This window comes from Hippichthys cyanospilos, chromosome 11 (assembly GCF_059441005.1).
Source record: "Hippichthys cyanospilos isolate Australia breed blue-spotted pipefish chromosome 11, RoL_Hcya_1.0, whole genome shotgun sequence".
Lineage (NCBI taxonomy): Eukaryota > Metazoa > Chordata > Actinopteri > Syngnathiformes > Syngnathidae > Hippichthys > Hippichthys cyanospilos.
This window is the reverse complement of record NC_142379.1, coordinates 6,360,301-6,375,000: the sequence shown is the minus strand read 5'-3', so window position 1 is coordinate 6,375,000 and position 14,700 is coordinate 6,360,301. Positions and strand designations below refer to the sequence as shown.

At 42.3% G+C, this 14,700-nt stretch overlaps 1 protein-coding gene across 2 annotated transcripts in view; it reads left to right on the top strand.

Annotated features, from left to right (window-relative positions):
* taok1a (TAO kinase 1a) overlaps positions 1 to 14,474 on the top strand; it is a 14,626-nt gene extending 152 nt beyond the window's left edge. Inside the window, exons 1-20 of one of the 2 annotated variants that reach the window (XM_088427215.1) lie at positions 1 to 475; positions 4,399 to 4,654; positions 4,903 to 4,974; positions 5,053 to 5,154; positions 5,232 to 5,277; positions 5,373 to 5,469; positions 5,582 to 5,695; positions 5,776 to 5,867; positions 5,949 to 6,042; positions 6,126 to 6,207; positions 6,279 to 6,446; positions 6,524 to 6,724; positions 7,451 to 7,579; positions 7,804 to 8,040; positions 8,126 to 8,254; positions 9,001 to 9,204; positions 9,319 to 9,558; positions 9,706 to 9,918; positions 10,198 to 10,380; positions 10,469 to 14,474. The exon at positions 1 to 475 is cut by the window's left edge and continues 152 nt beyond it. In XM_088427215.1, coding sequence (XP_088283341.1) covers positions 4,523 to 4,654; positions 4,903 to 4,974; positions 5,053 to 5,154; positions 5,232 to 5,277; positions 5,373 to 5,469; positions 5,582 to 5,695; positions 5,776 to 5,867; positions 5,949 to 6,042; positions 6,126 to 6,207; positions 6,279 to 6,446; positions 6,524 to 6,724; positions 7,451 to 7,579; positions 7,804 to 8,040; positions 8,126 to 8,254; positions 9,001 to 9,204; positions 9,319 to 9,558; positions 9,706 to 9,918; positions 10,198 to 10,380; positions 10,469 to 11,011 — 3,078 coding nt within the window. In that variant the 5' untranslated portion in view covers positions 1 to 475; positions 4,399 to 4,522 and the 3' untranslated portion in view covers positions 11,012 to 14,474. Of the gene's footprint in view, positions 476 to 1,493; positions 1,608 to 4,398; positions 4,655 to 4,902; positions 4,975 to 5,052; positions 5,155 to 5,231; positions 5,278 to 5,372; positions 5,470 to 5,581; positions 5,696 to 5,775; positions 5,868 to 5,948; positions 6,043 to 6,125; positions 6,208 to 6,278; positions 6,447 to 6,523; positions 6,725 to 7,450; positions 7,580 to 7,803; positions 8,041 to 8,125; positions 8,255 to 9,000; positions 9,205 to 9,318; positions 9,559 to 9,705; positions 9,919 to 10,197; positions 10,381 to 10,468 lie in introns of those variants that run through there. The other variant, XM_088427216.1, reaches the window with a different exon arrangement.
* Positions 14,475 to 14,700: the final 226 nt, after the last annotated feature.

Below are 14,700 nucleotides of genomic sequence, written 5' to 3'. Positions count from 1 at the left end.
GCTGACGTGCTCGGCCTTTTTTCTGACGTAACCCCGGCGCATTCCCGACATTATCGTAGCTCGTTTAAAAGGCAGTTTAGGGCGCCGTTTGAACTTCATTGACGTTATTGCCCTCTACTTGTTTTTTTTTTTTTCTTTTGACGACAAGGGAGGTGGCGGAGGCAGCCCCGGCAGCCATCTTTGGACCTGCCTTGCCTGGGAGTGGGATTCGACCATTCTGGCAACCCCAGTCGCTTCTTGGGTGTGGATTCTCTCTCTCTCTTTTTTTTTTCGTTTTTTTTTAACCTAAATGAACTCCGTCGTCTTCATGTGGCCATCGAGTGACAGCGAAGAGAACCGCAAGAATCCGACAAGATAATCCGGCCAGAGGGACAGGGGATGAGAAAGGAAGCGACATTTAGTGTTTTTTGGTAAAGTGTTTTGAATTTGACGACATTTCGCCAGCGCCGCCTGAGAACTGGCCTGTCACAGAAGGGTGAGTTCGAAGCTAACGCGGCTAAGCTAACCTAGCAAACATCCCTGTAGCTTAGCCACCAAATGTCTTTTATTGCTTTTAAACTGACTCGATACGAACATTGTTTTCCTCGAGTCACCAACAAGCTAAACGCCCAACTATGAGCATTTCGCACATCGTTGGACTTGTTTTATCATATGACACGTAACTTAATCTGGGCTAACGTCAAGTTTGGTGCTAACATCACAGCCAACGATGGGCTAGCAGTCGAAGATGAGCTCAAACATCATTGGAAATACTTGGTAACACGGTCAAAGTTGGTTTTATTTCTCCGAGAGACTGTCGTAGAAAAAGTGACAAGGATAAGATAATCTCTAAAGCTACTTGTGTTGTAACTTCACCGGGTGGGGGGTTTACTCACTAACCACATGTAATCTCGTTTGGTTGGCTGGTCAAAGTGGGCTACGGAGTTAGCATAATCTCCAAAATAACTGCGACATTTATGGGTCGTGATGAATACTTTCACGTGTAAATACCCTCCCGTGGTGATTCGTTTTACTCTGTCCATCGATGTTCTATTTACAGGCTCTGCTACTGACAAAATGGATGGGATACTTTGATATATAGGTTGTGGACTAAAGGAAATGATTTAACATGATGTAATCAATTTGTTCAATCATGTATTTACTAGACGTGCCTTATTTCTACTGTTACATGTGGAATACTACCATGGGATCCACATATCATGTACTGAAATTATGAGCAAAACAAATACAACATTACTACCCTTACTACTTACTTCCCACTAAAGTCATTAAGAAAAATTTGCCTTCCCTCCTGACCCCATTAATTGATTTTTAGGCCTAATATGAAGATACTGGCACATACATTGCTCTATGTATGGCTTTGTGAACAGGAAGTGGTGAGAAATACGGCATGGCAAAGGCACGAATTGGAAATACCAAACCCTCCAGCTTAGTTGTCTTGTCCTGCCGCATTCTTGCACGAGTGCGTACTGTGATGCAAAAAGGTGTCACGCGTGAAGGTATGAGTCTTCGTTCACGCATGTCGGCTGAAAACACCGTCATGGAGTGTGGCTACAAAGCTCATTCGATAAAGAAGAATTGCTGGGTGGAGCAATGACAATGAAGAGGTACAGTCAACCATATGTTAATTAAGACTCAATGGGGGCATGATATGCAATTTTTTCATAATGTCAACCAGTTACTGGGTGTCTTAATAATAAGCCTGTGGTATGCTTTCTTCAAGAATTTGAGAAAATTATAGGCTAGTTTAAGGGTGTAGCTATCTATTTAGTGAGCCAGCCTTTTATAATGCCAGGCTAATGGAATGACCAACGCGTTCCTGCTGGCTAATGTTCATCTCTTCTGTCTTGTTTGATGTTGAGGGATCATAAAGATTGTCTTTTGAGTTCTACTTCATCAGCTGAAGTCCAAATTGTGGCAAACAAACAAGCATCCAGGATAAGAGCTTTCATGAGTTTGGGTGGGATGCTATTAACTTTTCTGTCTTGCTGAGACAAAATGGACACAACAGTGGACACAAATCAATAGACGGGGCCTCACAAGGTTTTTTTTTAATTGGGGTGGATGGAAGTGCAGGGTGGTTTGCTCACAGACATATTGTCCGAAACAGGCAGATAAACAGAGTTGTTTAATTTTGCAGAGACCTACATGTACAGAAACATGAAAAAAAAAAAAAACGCTTCACAATTTACACAATCGTGATTTCGGTGCCATATATAACGTTCAAGAATAGGATAACAGATTACTAAAACGATAAGAAAATGTATACCAACGTATTTAAACAATTTTTTTCAAATTCTCATACAGTTAGCTTTTTCATGTTTTTCAGGAAATTTAGAACGGCCCACATTAGAAAAAAAAATAACATGATTTTAAATTTAAAAATATTGTTCAGCATGTCCCCCGCCTACTGCTCAAAGTCAGCAGGGATAGGCACCAGCAAGCCTGTGACTCTTGTGAGGATAAGGGGCTCTAGAAAATGGATGGATGATCTTCATTAAAATGCATGGCAGTAAAAAAGAGCATAATTCTCCCCAAAACACATGTAAAACATTCAGTACATGGGGAAACGGAAACGGAAAAAACATACTGTATATAGTGAGATACATAAACAATACTGTTTGCTTGTAATGTTTTTTTTCTCGTGCATTAGTTCAAAGAAATTAAATTCAGTCTCGTGACTTTGTTCATAGAATTGACATTCAGTAACATTCAACAGTCAGCAAATTATGACAGCTGATCCAATCCTGTAATTACAAGTCAATTTTCCATATTATGTCCACTTTAGTTTGGGGTCCATGGCCTGTTCCATTTGTTTGGAGACAAAAAGAGGATTTCTTGATCCGAGGCACTGGTTCTCCAGTCAAAGAGGCAGGCAAAGAGAAGTCTTGTGACTCCCGCCTCGGCTCCGCATCAGCTTGCAGCCGATCATCTGAGCCGCATTGGCCTAAGCAAGCCTCCTTTCGTGATCTTTTACAGTCGACATCTGTATGGCAGTAGCGCGAGATGGCATAAATAGCCTTGGGTTAACTACATGAAAGTTTTTGACTTGCCAGGATTTGTTGACCTCGCCGACACGGCCGGCTGTATATAATTTTAAACAACAAGCAAGTAAAACCCACATTTTGCTCACAAGCCAACTTGAAGTTCTTTTTTGACATTGCTCTTTTCAACCTATCCAGAATTAAATCTACTCATAAACATTTTCAAACCATTGAGACCCCACATTTGATAATACAAAAATCACTAGCCTGTGGTATGTTTGAGGACATGTGTTTTCCAGGAGTGTACAGGTTTGACTAGAAAGTCCCATCATTGGAATGCTTTGTCTCAGTTAAGCATCTGACAAGTGAGGCAGTGTGCTGTCACCTCGGGACTTTTTGTCAGGGGGTGACATCGGTTCGTCCGCATACCACTGGCGGCGGTGTGAGGTGAGGGTTTTCAGGACGCAATCCTCCTGATCTCATGACTGCAGTTGCTGTCATGGCAACCAACTTATCTTGTGCTATCCCAGGATGTTCTCCACCCCCGAACTATTTCGCATTACAGCTTTTCGCTTGGTTTAGAGAACTCAGATTCACTATGGAGAAATCCACCAAATTATGTATTGTGTAAAATATGTATAGGAGTGTATATGTGCAAAACAAGTAGCATTTTGAGGAGGAGGTTTATTTAATGGATAGTTCTGATGTCAAAAGGTAGAAGCAACGACCACAAATGCAGACTGACCCTTAACTCTGTTGAGCGTAGGCTTGTATTCAATGTCAGGCTATCTTAACCGGTCTATATTCTATTCCTGTACCTTGTACCTGTCGACAGGCAGTTACGACAATGATGTGTTCCTCACTTAGCTACAATGCTATTGAGATTGTTGTCAGGATTTAGCATCACATTCACACACACACAATCTCGAATAACAATGGTCTAAATCAGTTCTCAACCTTATTTCAATGTTGTACTCACTAGCAATATTTTTCTTTGCCAATTATCCCCTAACCAACGTTTTTTTCTGCCATGATTAATGACGATTGCATATCTGTAAAAAACTTAAAGTAAAAGCATACAAAGTTTTGCAAAGGAGTCACTGTAACATAATTTCATAATAAATGGCTTAATGTCAGATCATGGCAGAGATGTTAGCACGTCTACCTCAAAGTTCAGAATCCTGAGTTCAATTCTAGCTGTCTGTACTTCCTGTGTGGCATTTGCATGTTCTCCCCATGCTCACGTGGGCTCTCTTCGGGCACTCCAGCTTCCTGCCACATTCCAAAAATATGTTCCTGTTCCTGGCATCCAAAAGCATTAAATTATATTTGCTGGTACCTGCTGAAATCCAGAAGTACCATTCACATATCTTCCAGTAAAAAGGCAGCAAATTGTATTTTTTTTTTCTTTCAGTGGTGACCACGTATGAGACGACTGTCCTGCAGATGAGCCGTAGGTGGGGGCTTTTGAGTCGCTGTCGCAGACCCAGCTAGTTTGGCGGCAGCGGCATCCCCCCCCACCCCACCATCTCCCCACTATGCCCAACAGCAGTCGGACGGGGAGCCTAAAGGACCCCGAAATTGCAGAGCTCTTCTTTAAAGAAGACCCGGAGAAGCTCTTTTCGGACTTGCGTGAAATTGGACATGGCAGCTTTGGTGCTGTGTATTTTGTGAGTACTTGCCAGTGTTTTTGAGTGTGAAATGTATATTATTGTATTTCTGAAGATTGAAACTAGCGGTGCTAGGGTTAGCCTCTAACTGATTACAAAACTATGTTCACGAAAATAAGATGCTATCAAAAATAAGTCTACTTTTGTGAGAGACATGGAAAAAGGCATTTTAAAAGTACTCCCATTACAGTTCTAAGTTTATCACTGCTCTGGATGAGAAAATCATTATTTTGTGTTTTGTCATCCAGGCACAGGATGTGCGAACCAGTGAGGTGGTGGCCATCAAGAAGATGTCCTACAGCGGGAAGCAGTCTAGTGAGGTGTGACTCCCAAAAGATGATGCTGCAGTCATTATGTTGCTTTTGATATGGTGCCTGACTAATCTTTCTTCTCTTCAGAAATGGCAAGACATAATCAAGGAGGTGAAATTCCTGCAGAGAATACAACACCCAAATAGCATTGAGTACAAAGGATGTTATCTGCGGGAGCACACAGCTTGGGTAAGAAACGATGTGAAGATGTCAAGCCCTATGTTGATACGGCAGTCGATACACTTTTTACTATTTCTGTATTACAGCTGGTGATGGAGTACTGTCTAGGCTCTGCTTCAGATCTGTTAGAGGGTGAGTCAAAGTTTAGCAATTTTCACAGGAATCCCTGCCTTTCTTTTCCCTTTTGGAGTTACAACACTGTCTGTTGTTTTCTCTCTTAACTCCAGTGCACAAGAAACCCCTGCAAGAGGTTGAAATAGCTGCAATTACCCATGGTGCTCTTCAAGGTTTGGCCTATCTTCACTCCCACAACATGATTCACCGGTGAGTGTTCAGGAGCGTGTTGCAAGCGCCGATGGCCTCGGGCTTTCGGTCTTCTGCACAGAGTTATTATCATCCCCTTTTCCCCTCCCACTCGCGTGTGTGTGTTTTACAGAGATATCAAGGCAGGAAACATCTTGCTGACGGAGCCAGGCCAGGTGAAACTCGCTGATTTCGGCTCGGCCTCTATCGCCTGCCCTGCCAACTCCTTTGTTGGGACGCCATATTGGTATGCTGAGTAATAGCAACATTGAACAGCACACACATTTTGTAAAAACAATGAATTATAAAGGTTTTGCATGCTTTTAGGATGGCTCCAGAGGTAATATTGGCTATGGACGAAGGCCAGTACGATGGTAAAGTTGACATCTGGTCTTTGGGAATAACCTGCATTGAATTAGGTAAAGTCACTGATTGAACTAATCCCAAATATCTCAAAGCTTGTTACATTTTCGCCTGACATATATGTGTCTGCTTTTTAGCTGAGAGGAAGCCTCCACTGTTCAATATGAATGCAATGAGTGCCTTATACCACATAGCACAGAATGAGAGCCCCATGCTGCAGTCCAGTGAATGGTGAGTTGTTGTTGCATCTCTCTCAGGCATTCCACAAAAACAGTAATACCAGAAAGTGACTGTCTTATATTGCCTTGTTTTAGGACGGATTATTTCAGAAACTTTGTAGATTCCTGCCTTCAAAAATGTCCACAAGATAGGCCCACCTCTGAGGAGCTCTTGAAGGTAAGCGCAATAAAAATCACTGGCAGAATCATCATTATTCCCAAACATTAACACAATATGTTCTTTCTTAGCATGCTTTTGTCCAGCGTGAACGTCCCGAATCGGTTCTACTAGACCTAATAAATCGGACGAAAGATGCGGTGCGAGAGCTGGACAATTTGCAGTATCGTAAAATGAAGAAGATTTTGTTCCACGAAGCCCACAATGGTCCCACAACCGAAGTTCCAGACGAGGAGGAGGTCTGTCTAGCGTCAACTATCATTATTGTAATATGTAGAGGATTTGTTGTTGACACTTATACCTGGTGCTTTTTTAGGAGCCAGAACACAGCGTTGGTAGAACGGGCACGGTGAATAGCGTGGGGAGTAACCAGTCCATTCCCAGCATGTCAATCAGCGCCAGCTCCCAGAGCAGCTCTGTCAATAGTCTGACGGACGCTGGCGACGACAAAAGCGAGGTGGACATGGATGGAGACCACACAGTCATGTCCAATAGCTCCGTCATACACGTCAAGCCGGTAAAACAAGTCTAAATGCTTTGTCAATTGTACTTATATTGGATCGTATTCTTAGTTGTTAGTTGCAGCTTGGAACTAACTGTCAATTACTCACAACCAAGAGTGATTACCAACTTTTATTTTGTAGTACATTTACATTGTGGTTAAAAAGAAGCTTGAATGTCAATCTGGTACAGAACAATTAAATCCTCTTAAACTATATGGCAGAAGTTAGAAATATGGTAAATGTGCCTTGGTGGATGGGAGATTATAGCAGGTTTAGTTTGTTTAAATGCAATGGGAGTAACTGTACATCTTTATTTAAAGTCAAATTAATTCAAATCTGAAGAAACATAAACCAACATTTTGTTAGCTTTTATCAAACTTTGTATGTGTTCAGTTTGTTTTATATGGATTATTAGTGATTCAATTTATCAGCAGGCGAGCCAAAAATAAAACAATGATTTTATGCAAGCTATCTTTTGGAGTTGCTGAATGAAATGCGCCTAAAAATTCCACAACAAATTTAGTTCCAAACTTTAATTAGTCAGACAATGTTGGCACAACATTCTGTTTTATTTATGTATTTTCTACATAACCAAAAATACTTTGAACTGGTAATGGGGGAACTTAGCTGGAAAAATATTTCACAGGTGAAAACATGTTGAGAACCACTGTTTTAAAAGATGCCTGGTGGTCATTTATGCGGCTTCTATCATCCATTTAATTGTCTTGCTTATCTTTCAGGAGAAAGGAGCGCGCAACAAAGATTCGGAACCTCACGTTCGGTCAACTGAGCCTCACCCTCAGCCTACCAATGCCCCACGGCCGAAACGGAACCGTGAACACTTTGCCACAATACGCACAGCCTCAGTGGTAATTACCCGTCCTGCGTTGTTTGAGTTCAGGGGATTTACGGAAAGCTGTTTGAGCATTTATATAAGATCTCTAATGTTCAGGTTGTACCTGTGCACTACTTTACTTGGGTGCACTAGTGTGACAAATGTCCCACTAGTATTTTTTTTTTCTTCACTCATGCTATGTGTTGGCTACTAGTACACAATTATATGTTAAACTTTCTTCACTTCCCTGTACACCAGCTTACTCGGCAGATTAAGGAGCATGAACAGGACTCTGAATTAAGGGAGCAGATCTTGGGATACAAGCGCATGCGGCGACAGCACCAGAAGCAGCTCATGGCCCTGGAGAACAAGCTGAAGGCAGAGATGGACGAGCACCGACTTCGACTGGATAAGGAGCTGGAGAACCAGAGGAACAGTTTTGCTCAGGAGATGGAGAAACTCATCAAAAAGCACCAAGGGTCAATGGAGAAGGATGTATGTCTTTTTAAAGTGTTTTGTTTTTCAAAAATGTTTTTTTTTTAATGTTACATAACAATCCTTGTCTGATGTCTTTCAACAGACAAAAACATTCAGCAATGATGAGAAGAAATTCCACCAACACATCCAGAGTCAGCAGAAGAAGGAACTCAACAGCTTCCTTGAATCACAGAAGCGGGAGTACAAACTGCGCAAGGAACAACTGAAAGAGGTTGTGAATCCGATTTTGCTCTCAAGGCCACAGATTACAAAGGTCCCAACTAGTCTCAACTTCAAATTAGTTTTCTTTTTATTAAATCAAGATGCTATAAAGGTAGTCATTGGAATACATTAAGAGGAAAATGAGAACAATTGAACACAAAACATTTACCCTTTTTTTTTTTTTTTACACTTTAAAATTTACAGTACTCCACAAAAGTATTAGAGCATTAAAAGATTTGTTGCTTTTTTTGTTTGTTTTGTTTTTTATAGTTTTTGCCAAAATTTTGCCAAATTAGTTAATGCTGAAATTTACAATACTGATACCGATACTTGGTGCAAGACTAGTCCTAACATACTCCTAGTTTTGGCAACCATGTAAGAATACGTCATCACATGGCCACACCAAGACACATTTAGTTACCACCACACTTGTTGTTCATTTGATCATTTTATATGAATGACCTAGAGGTATTTTCCATACAAATTACTGTCATTCTGACATTTTGAAGTTATGAAAAGGCGTGCATTGAACAAGTTTGCGCAGTGCCGTGATGTTTTGTAAAATGGCATGATTTGGCCTACAAGTTTTTTTCATTAAATATTTACAGTAATTATGACTATCGTTAGTGATAAGTTGCGGTGGATTAAATTACTATCATAGTAACAAAGCTCAATCGTAAAACAAGGATTTCCCTGGACTTTCACAAACACATTCAAATCTCTCATCATTACCTGCAATGTGGTTTACCACTGCAGGAGCTGAATGAAAACCAGTCAACGCCCAAGAAGGAAAAGCAGGAGTGGTTAGCCAAGCAGAAAGAGAACTTCCAACACTTCCAAGCAGAAGAAGAGGCAAACCTGCAACGCAGACAAAGGCAGTACTTGGAATTGGAGTCCCGCAGGTTCAAACGGAGGATTTTGATTGCGCGCCACAACATCGAGCAGGATTTAGTGCGTGAGGTTGGTAGCCACTTATATCATAAGGATGATCCTTGATTGGTTAATTGATGAACTATTAACAATTTAATGCCTTGCCCCATTGTCTCATCTCCTTGTTTTGGTGGCCACAACCAGGAGCTGAACAAACGTCAGACTCAGAAGGACCTGGAGCATGCCATGCTGCTGCGGCACCACGAGTCCATGCAAGAGCTGGAGTTCCGCCAACTCAACACCATCCAGAGGACGCGGGCCGAGCTCATCCGACTGCAGCACCAGACGGAGCTCAACAACCAGCAGGAGTACAACAAGAGGCGGGAGAGGGAGCTGAGACGCAAGCATGTCATGGAGGTTCGCCAGCAACCCAAGAGCCTCAAGGTGAGAAGTGCCCTGCATGTGCGTGATCACACATTGATAGCTTTCGTGTGTACCGCAAATACATGTTGTTGGTGGGAGCCCACCTCTTATTAACGTATCGGGGGCAGAGGATGGTCGGAGGATTTGACTGTAATTCTAATTTGACAGTCCAAAGAGCTACAGATCAAGAAGCAATTCCAGGACACCTGCAAGATCCAGACCCGGCAGTACAAGGCGCTGAGGAATCATCTGCTGGATACCACACCAAAGTCGGAACACAAGGCTGTGCTCAAGCGCCTGAAGCAGGAGCAGCACCGCAAACTTGCCATCTTGGCCGAACAGTATGACCACTCCATCAACGAGATGCTGTCCACACAGGCGGTAAGTCCGATTACGCAGGTGAACTTAAAGTGCTGTGGAAAATGTTGCCGACAACTGCGACGCAGCTATTACCAAGAGATGCATATTACGTTTTGAAAATATGTGGAAATCAGACAATGTATAATAAAAAAAAATTCAATTTTAAAATGCCCTATTAGGAATTCGTAAACTGTAAAATGGGCTCAAGGCCTTAAAAAAGTTGTCAACAGTTGATGAACGGCTTTATTTTCTGCTCTTTTGGAATGTCTCAATGATTTCTTCACTCAATCTATTCTGCAGCTTCGTCTGGATGAGACACAAGAGTCGCAGTGCCAAGGTCTGAGAATGCAGCTTCAACAGGAGCTGGAGCTTTTGAATGCTTATCAGAGCAAGATCAAGATGCAAACGGATGCGCAGCACGAGCGCGAGAGGAAAGATCTGGAACAGAGGGTGTCGCTACGCAGAGCGCTGCTGGAACAAAAGGTTCGTTCTTTTGGATTTTATAATTTCTTGTTACATGACGCTAGAGAAAAGCCGCGTGTGACGTTTCGGACCCTTTTTTACCTCACAGATCGAGGAGGAAATGATGTCCTTGCAAAACGAACGCTTGGAGCGAATCCGCAACCTGCTGGAGCGTCAAGCGCGAGAGGTGGAGGCGTTCGACTCGGAGAGCATGCGCCTGGGCTTCAGCAACATGGTGCTGTCCAACGTCTCCCCGGAGGCCCTCGGACATAGCTTTCCCGGATCGCCGTCGAGTTGGGCCGTCCACCTCCAGCAGCAGCCGCCGCCGCCCTCGTCGGGGAGCTTTCACGGGTCACACTGGAGCGGAGGCAACTCGAGCGCGGGGTCCAGCCGTCAAGGGAGCCACCGCCACTTTCACTCCAGTCCCAGCGGGCCGCCTACGCCGCAGAGCTGGGGTCAAGGCGTGCAAGGAGGGGGGGCTCCGCAGCCGTGGGGCCACCCGTCGGCGTCCTTCGCGTCCCGCGGCGGAGCGCAAAACAGCCCCCAAGGCATGGGGAGGACACCGCCCGGGGGCCATGGCGAGCAGGGCATGAGCAGGAGTACCAGCGTCACCTCGCAAATATCCAACGGGTCCCACCTGTCCTACACATAACTCCCCCCGGCAGCCGGCATAGATGTGGTGTCCAACAAAACACAGCAGCATAGAAATCTCCCCTCCGTTTTCTTCTACTGTGCGCAGCCACGCGTGAATGTGTGGTTGAATCGATGTTGCTCAGGTCAATTGGGCTGCTAAGTAGTTGTAGCCAACACCCCCTCCCCCCCAAACACACACACACACACACACACAGCAAGCGTACACATCCTTATTAAGTTACATTAGCACATTTTCACTGATAGCTTTATACTTTGTTTTAGTACAGTGTTGTCATTCACAGCTCTTGCTCCCATTTTGCACAAAAAAAACACTGTGGAAAGGCTTCCCATTCAACAAAAGTTAGGATATACTCAAATAGGCATGGGTCGAGAACGGATTTTGACAGTGTGAGAACCGTGAGCAAAATTAGTCATGTTTGGTACACGAGAAATGTGTATCATAAATTTCAATTGATACATTTTTGTGGACTGTTTTTCGAACTCTTGGGCTACTTATGTTCTTGGGGCTTACTAGTACCTACAAGCACCATTTTTTTTTTTTGTAAGTCAATGCACAATCTGATTAACAAGGCATCCGTTTGTGTCAATTTCGTCTCCCGCCCTCGCCCCATCCCCTCTCGCTTTTGAAGGCAATTCCAAGGTCAAAGAAGTGGTTGGTTTACTCAACTGCAAGCAGCCAATCATACGCTGCTTAGAAATTCTTCTAGTCCATGATCAGCGACAGACAGTATTAGCGGTTATTGAACGCTTGAATTTGTGAAACTACGATACGCCGGTAATCGGCCCATGCTTGTGTAAACGCACATTTCGTAGAATTCCACCCAGGCCCGTAGCGATTGTAGTTTGAGACAGTGTTGTGATGCCAGCCTGCTGTGATGGCCATCAGGATCCATTTAGACCAGCACCAGCCAAAATTCACAACCAAATAAGCATTTTTTTCTCCCTTGAGCTTGTCGACGGTGCCTTCTCAGCCTGTTTGAGCGAAAACTTTGGTCCCCTCTTGACCAGTTTAATGCATAACAGCGAACCTTGCCCCCCCCCATTTCAAAGAAGCTCTCCTGTTTAGTTTTTTTTTTCGTGGCGTTGAAATAGACGGGCCAAATGTCGAAACCCAAGAGTACTGGTCTAAATGTTATCAGGGTGTGAGCGTCCCCATTATATTCAGATGTATAGGCAGTGATATGCCGAGTAATCTTATACACTGTGAGAAGTGGAGCGGAGTGTGTAAATATTGCAATTTTTTTTTTAATCGTCCTTTTAGAATGGTGGTACTCTAGAGATGTGACATATCAGTGTCCGCGGTGACACGCTTGCCTTCAAAAACAATCAAAATCTTGATTTTTATCAGTGCCTTTTTTAAGAGAAAAAAAACTGCTGCCTTTTCAAAGCACTTTACGCTAATACAAGCTTTTTTTTTTTTTTAAATATTTGATTTCTTTTGGAGAAAGCACCTGGTAGATGAGCATTGCTGGGGCGAGGCGTCGGGAGCGCGCGTGAGTTGAAACCCACTTTAGCTGAATGTGTGGAGCCGCTGGAGTTGTGGTTTTGTTTGTTCATCAAACGGAACGGAACTGTTGAGGCTGGTAGCGGAAGATAATAGCCATGACCATGACAGCAGGCTGGGAGACACATCACAGCCGGGGTGAGGTGACGACGCAAAGGTGCTACGATTTCGAACTTGTTGGGATTGACTGAATGGAGCGCGCTAGCACTTAGCTGTTTGACATGTTACAGGAGCGGCAAGCGTTTGTGACAAAACTTAAAGGAAGGGGTGTTAAATTCCCTTTTTTTTGTCACAGGGTCACCATAATTAGTGGTTAGTATTAATTTGGCCAATTTTGCAGGTTTTCATCAAACATGCACTGTCAAATTAGTTTTTTTTTTTGTTTGCCAGAGACCGCCTCATAACTATACGAGCTGTATAGATCTTTTATCAACAACCCCTTAACTACAGAAACATGTTTGATTTCCATTTATTTAGAAATTAATGCAATAAAAGGTAATTTATTTAACATTGATTTCCCAATCTTTGTTTTTTTAAAAGATTCTGTCTTACAGTTGAAGCATAACTAAATTATTATTGCTATTTGATGCTCAGTTTCCATGCCCAAATTTGCCATGACTTGATTTCCAACCGGTCCACAACTGTTTTGTTTTTCCAGCAGTAAAAAGTTATTCTGATGTTATTTGATGACTATATTTTTTTCATGCACATTTTTCCACTTGCTGCCGACTGAAAACGACAAAACACGTGCTAAAGGCTCAGGTGACGGCTGAGCTTGTGAGCGTCACATCACCAACAGTTGAGCTGTGATTGGTCAAAATAATGTAAATGAAAAACAATTCAGTACAAATTATAGACAAAATACTTTTTTTAACTGCTAAAAAGTGCTAAATAAGTAGGCTAATATCTTGAAAAATTTGCCACTACAGACTTAATGCCAAAATCACAAACCCAAATAGAAAATGTTGCATTAGTGGTTCTAACCTTGAATTTGACACCCCTGCTTTAAGGTGTCATGAAACCTGGTTTAAAATGAGACTATTCACGTGGAACACAATCCAGTTGACTTCTAAATTCGAAATTGTGAATCTAGTTATAGCATTCTGTTGCCATAGTAAACGTTCTAAAGGCATTTTTTAAGATACCATGTCAACATGCAAAGTTTTGAGATAAATGCTCTATAGTCTTCGGCTTTTGAGGTTTCACTAGAAACACTTTTATAATTATAATAAGACAACATAAAGCCCAACAAACTGAGCTTTATGGTCGTATGTGAATAGAGCAAGTTATTGTTACCCCCACCCCCAAAGAAGCTGTTTACTCCTTGTCAGATGTACCTGAAGGAAAAATAAAAACATATTCCTTCTTCCCCGCGTCAAAGGCCAATACTTTGCATTTCATTGGCCTGGTTTGTTTTTGTTGTTTTTTTGTGATTGGGCAATTGTTAATGTCCCAGCTCTACACCAACCTGCATTATTTTCTTCCTACTGACTGACTGACTGCGAAAAATGGATTCTGAATGAGGCAACTGACAGAGGGCAGGCATTATTCCTTTGGGGCCAAGCACTATGCCAAAGTTGCCAAGCCCTGACGTTGCCCATCCCCCAGCTGATACGGAGGCCAACACACACACACATCCATGCTTCAGTGACAAATATAGTGAAAAGAGATTGCATTTCCTTTGAAGATGTCAGTATTTTTATTTTTGTTGGCACATTACCACTACAACGTGTAACCTGTATTAAATTGTATAGATGGTCTTGAGAGTTTATGAAGATGCTACACATAACGAGATGCTCAAATGCTTAAAAGTTGATTCAAATTGTATTAAAAGATTCATTAAACAGAATAAGAATAGAATCAAATCTACTATTTTGTTTGTATTATAATGTACCATTGTGTTGGCAGAGGGATTACTGAAAAGAAATCAGCTGTAATAAAGTAATTTTAGTATAAACTGAGTTGTGTGGTTATTCGGTTGTTTTTTTTTTTTAATATTTTTATTGACAATCTGCTAGGTCAGCAACATTCTTTGTCAATATAATGAACAAAGATTACTTTATAATTTGATAAGTGAAACACTAAACGACTGGTTGCCGTAATTCATAACTGTTTTACGACGTCAAATCACTTTTTTTTTTAATTGACGCATAATCTCTTCACGTTTGTAAGTGCCGTCGTGT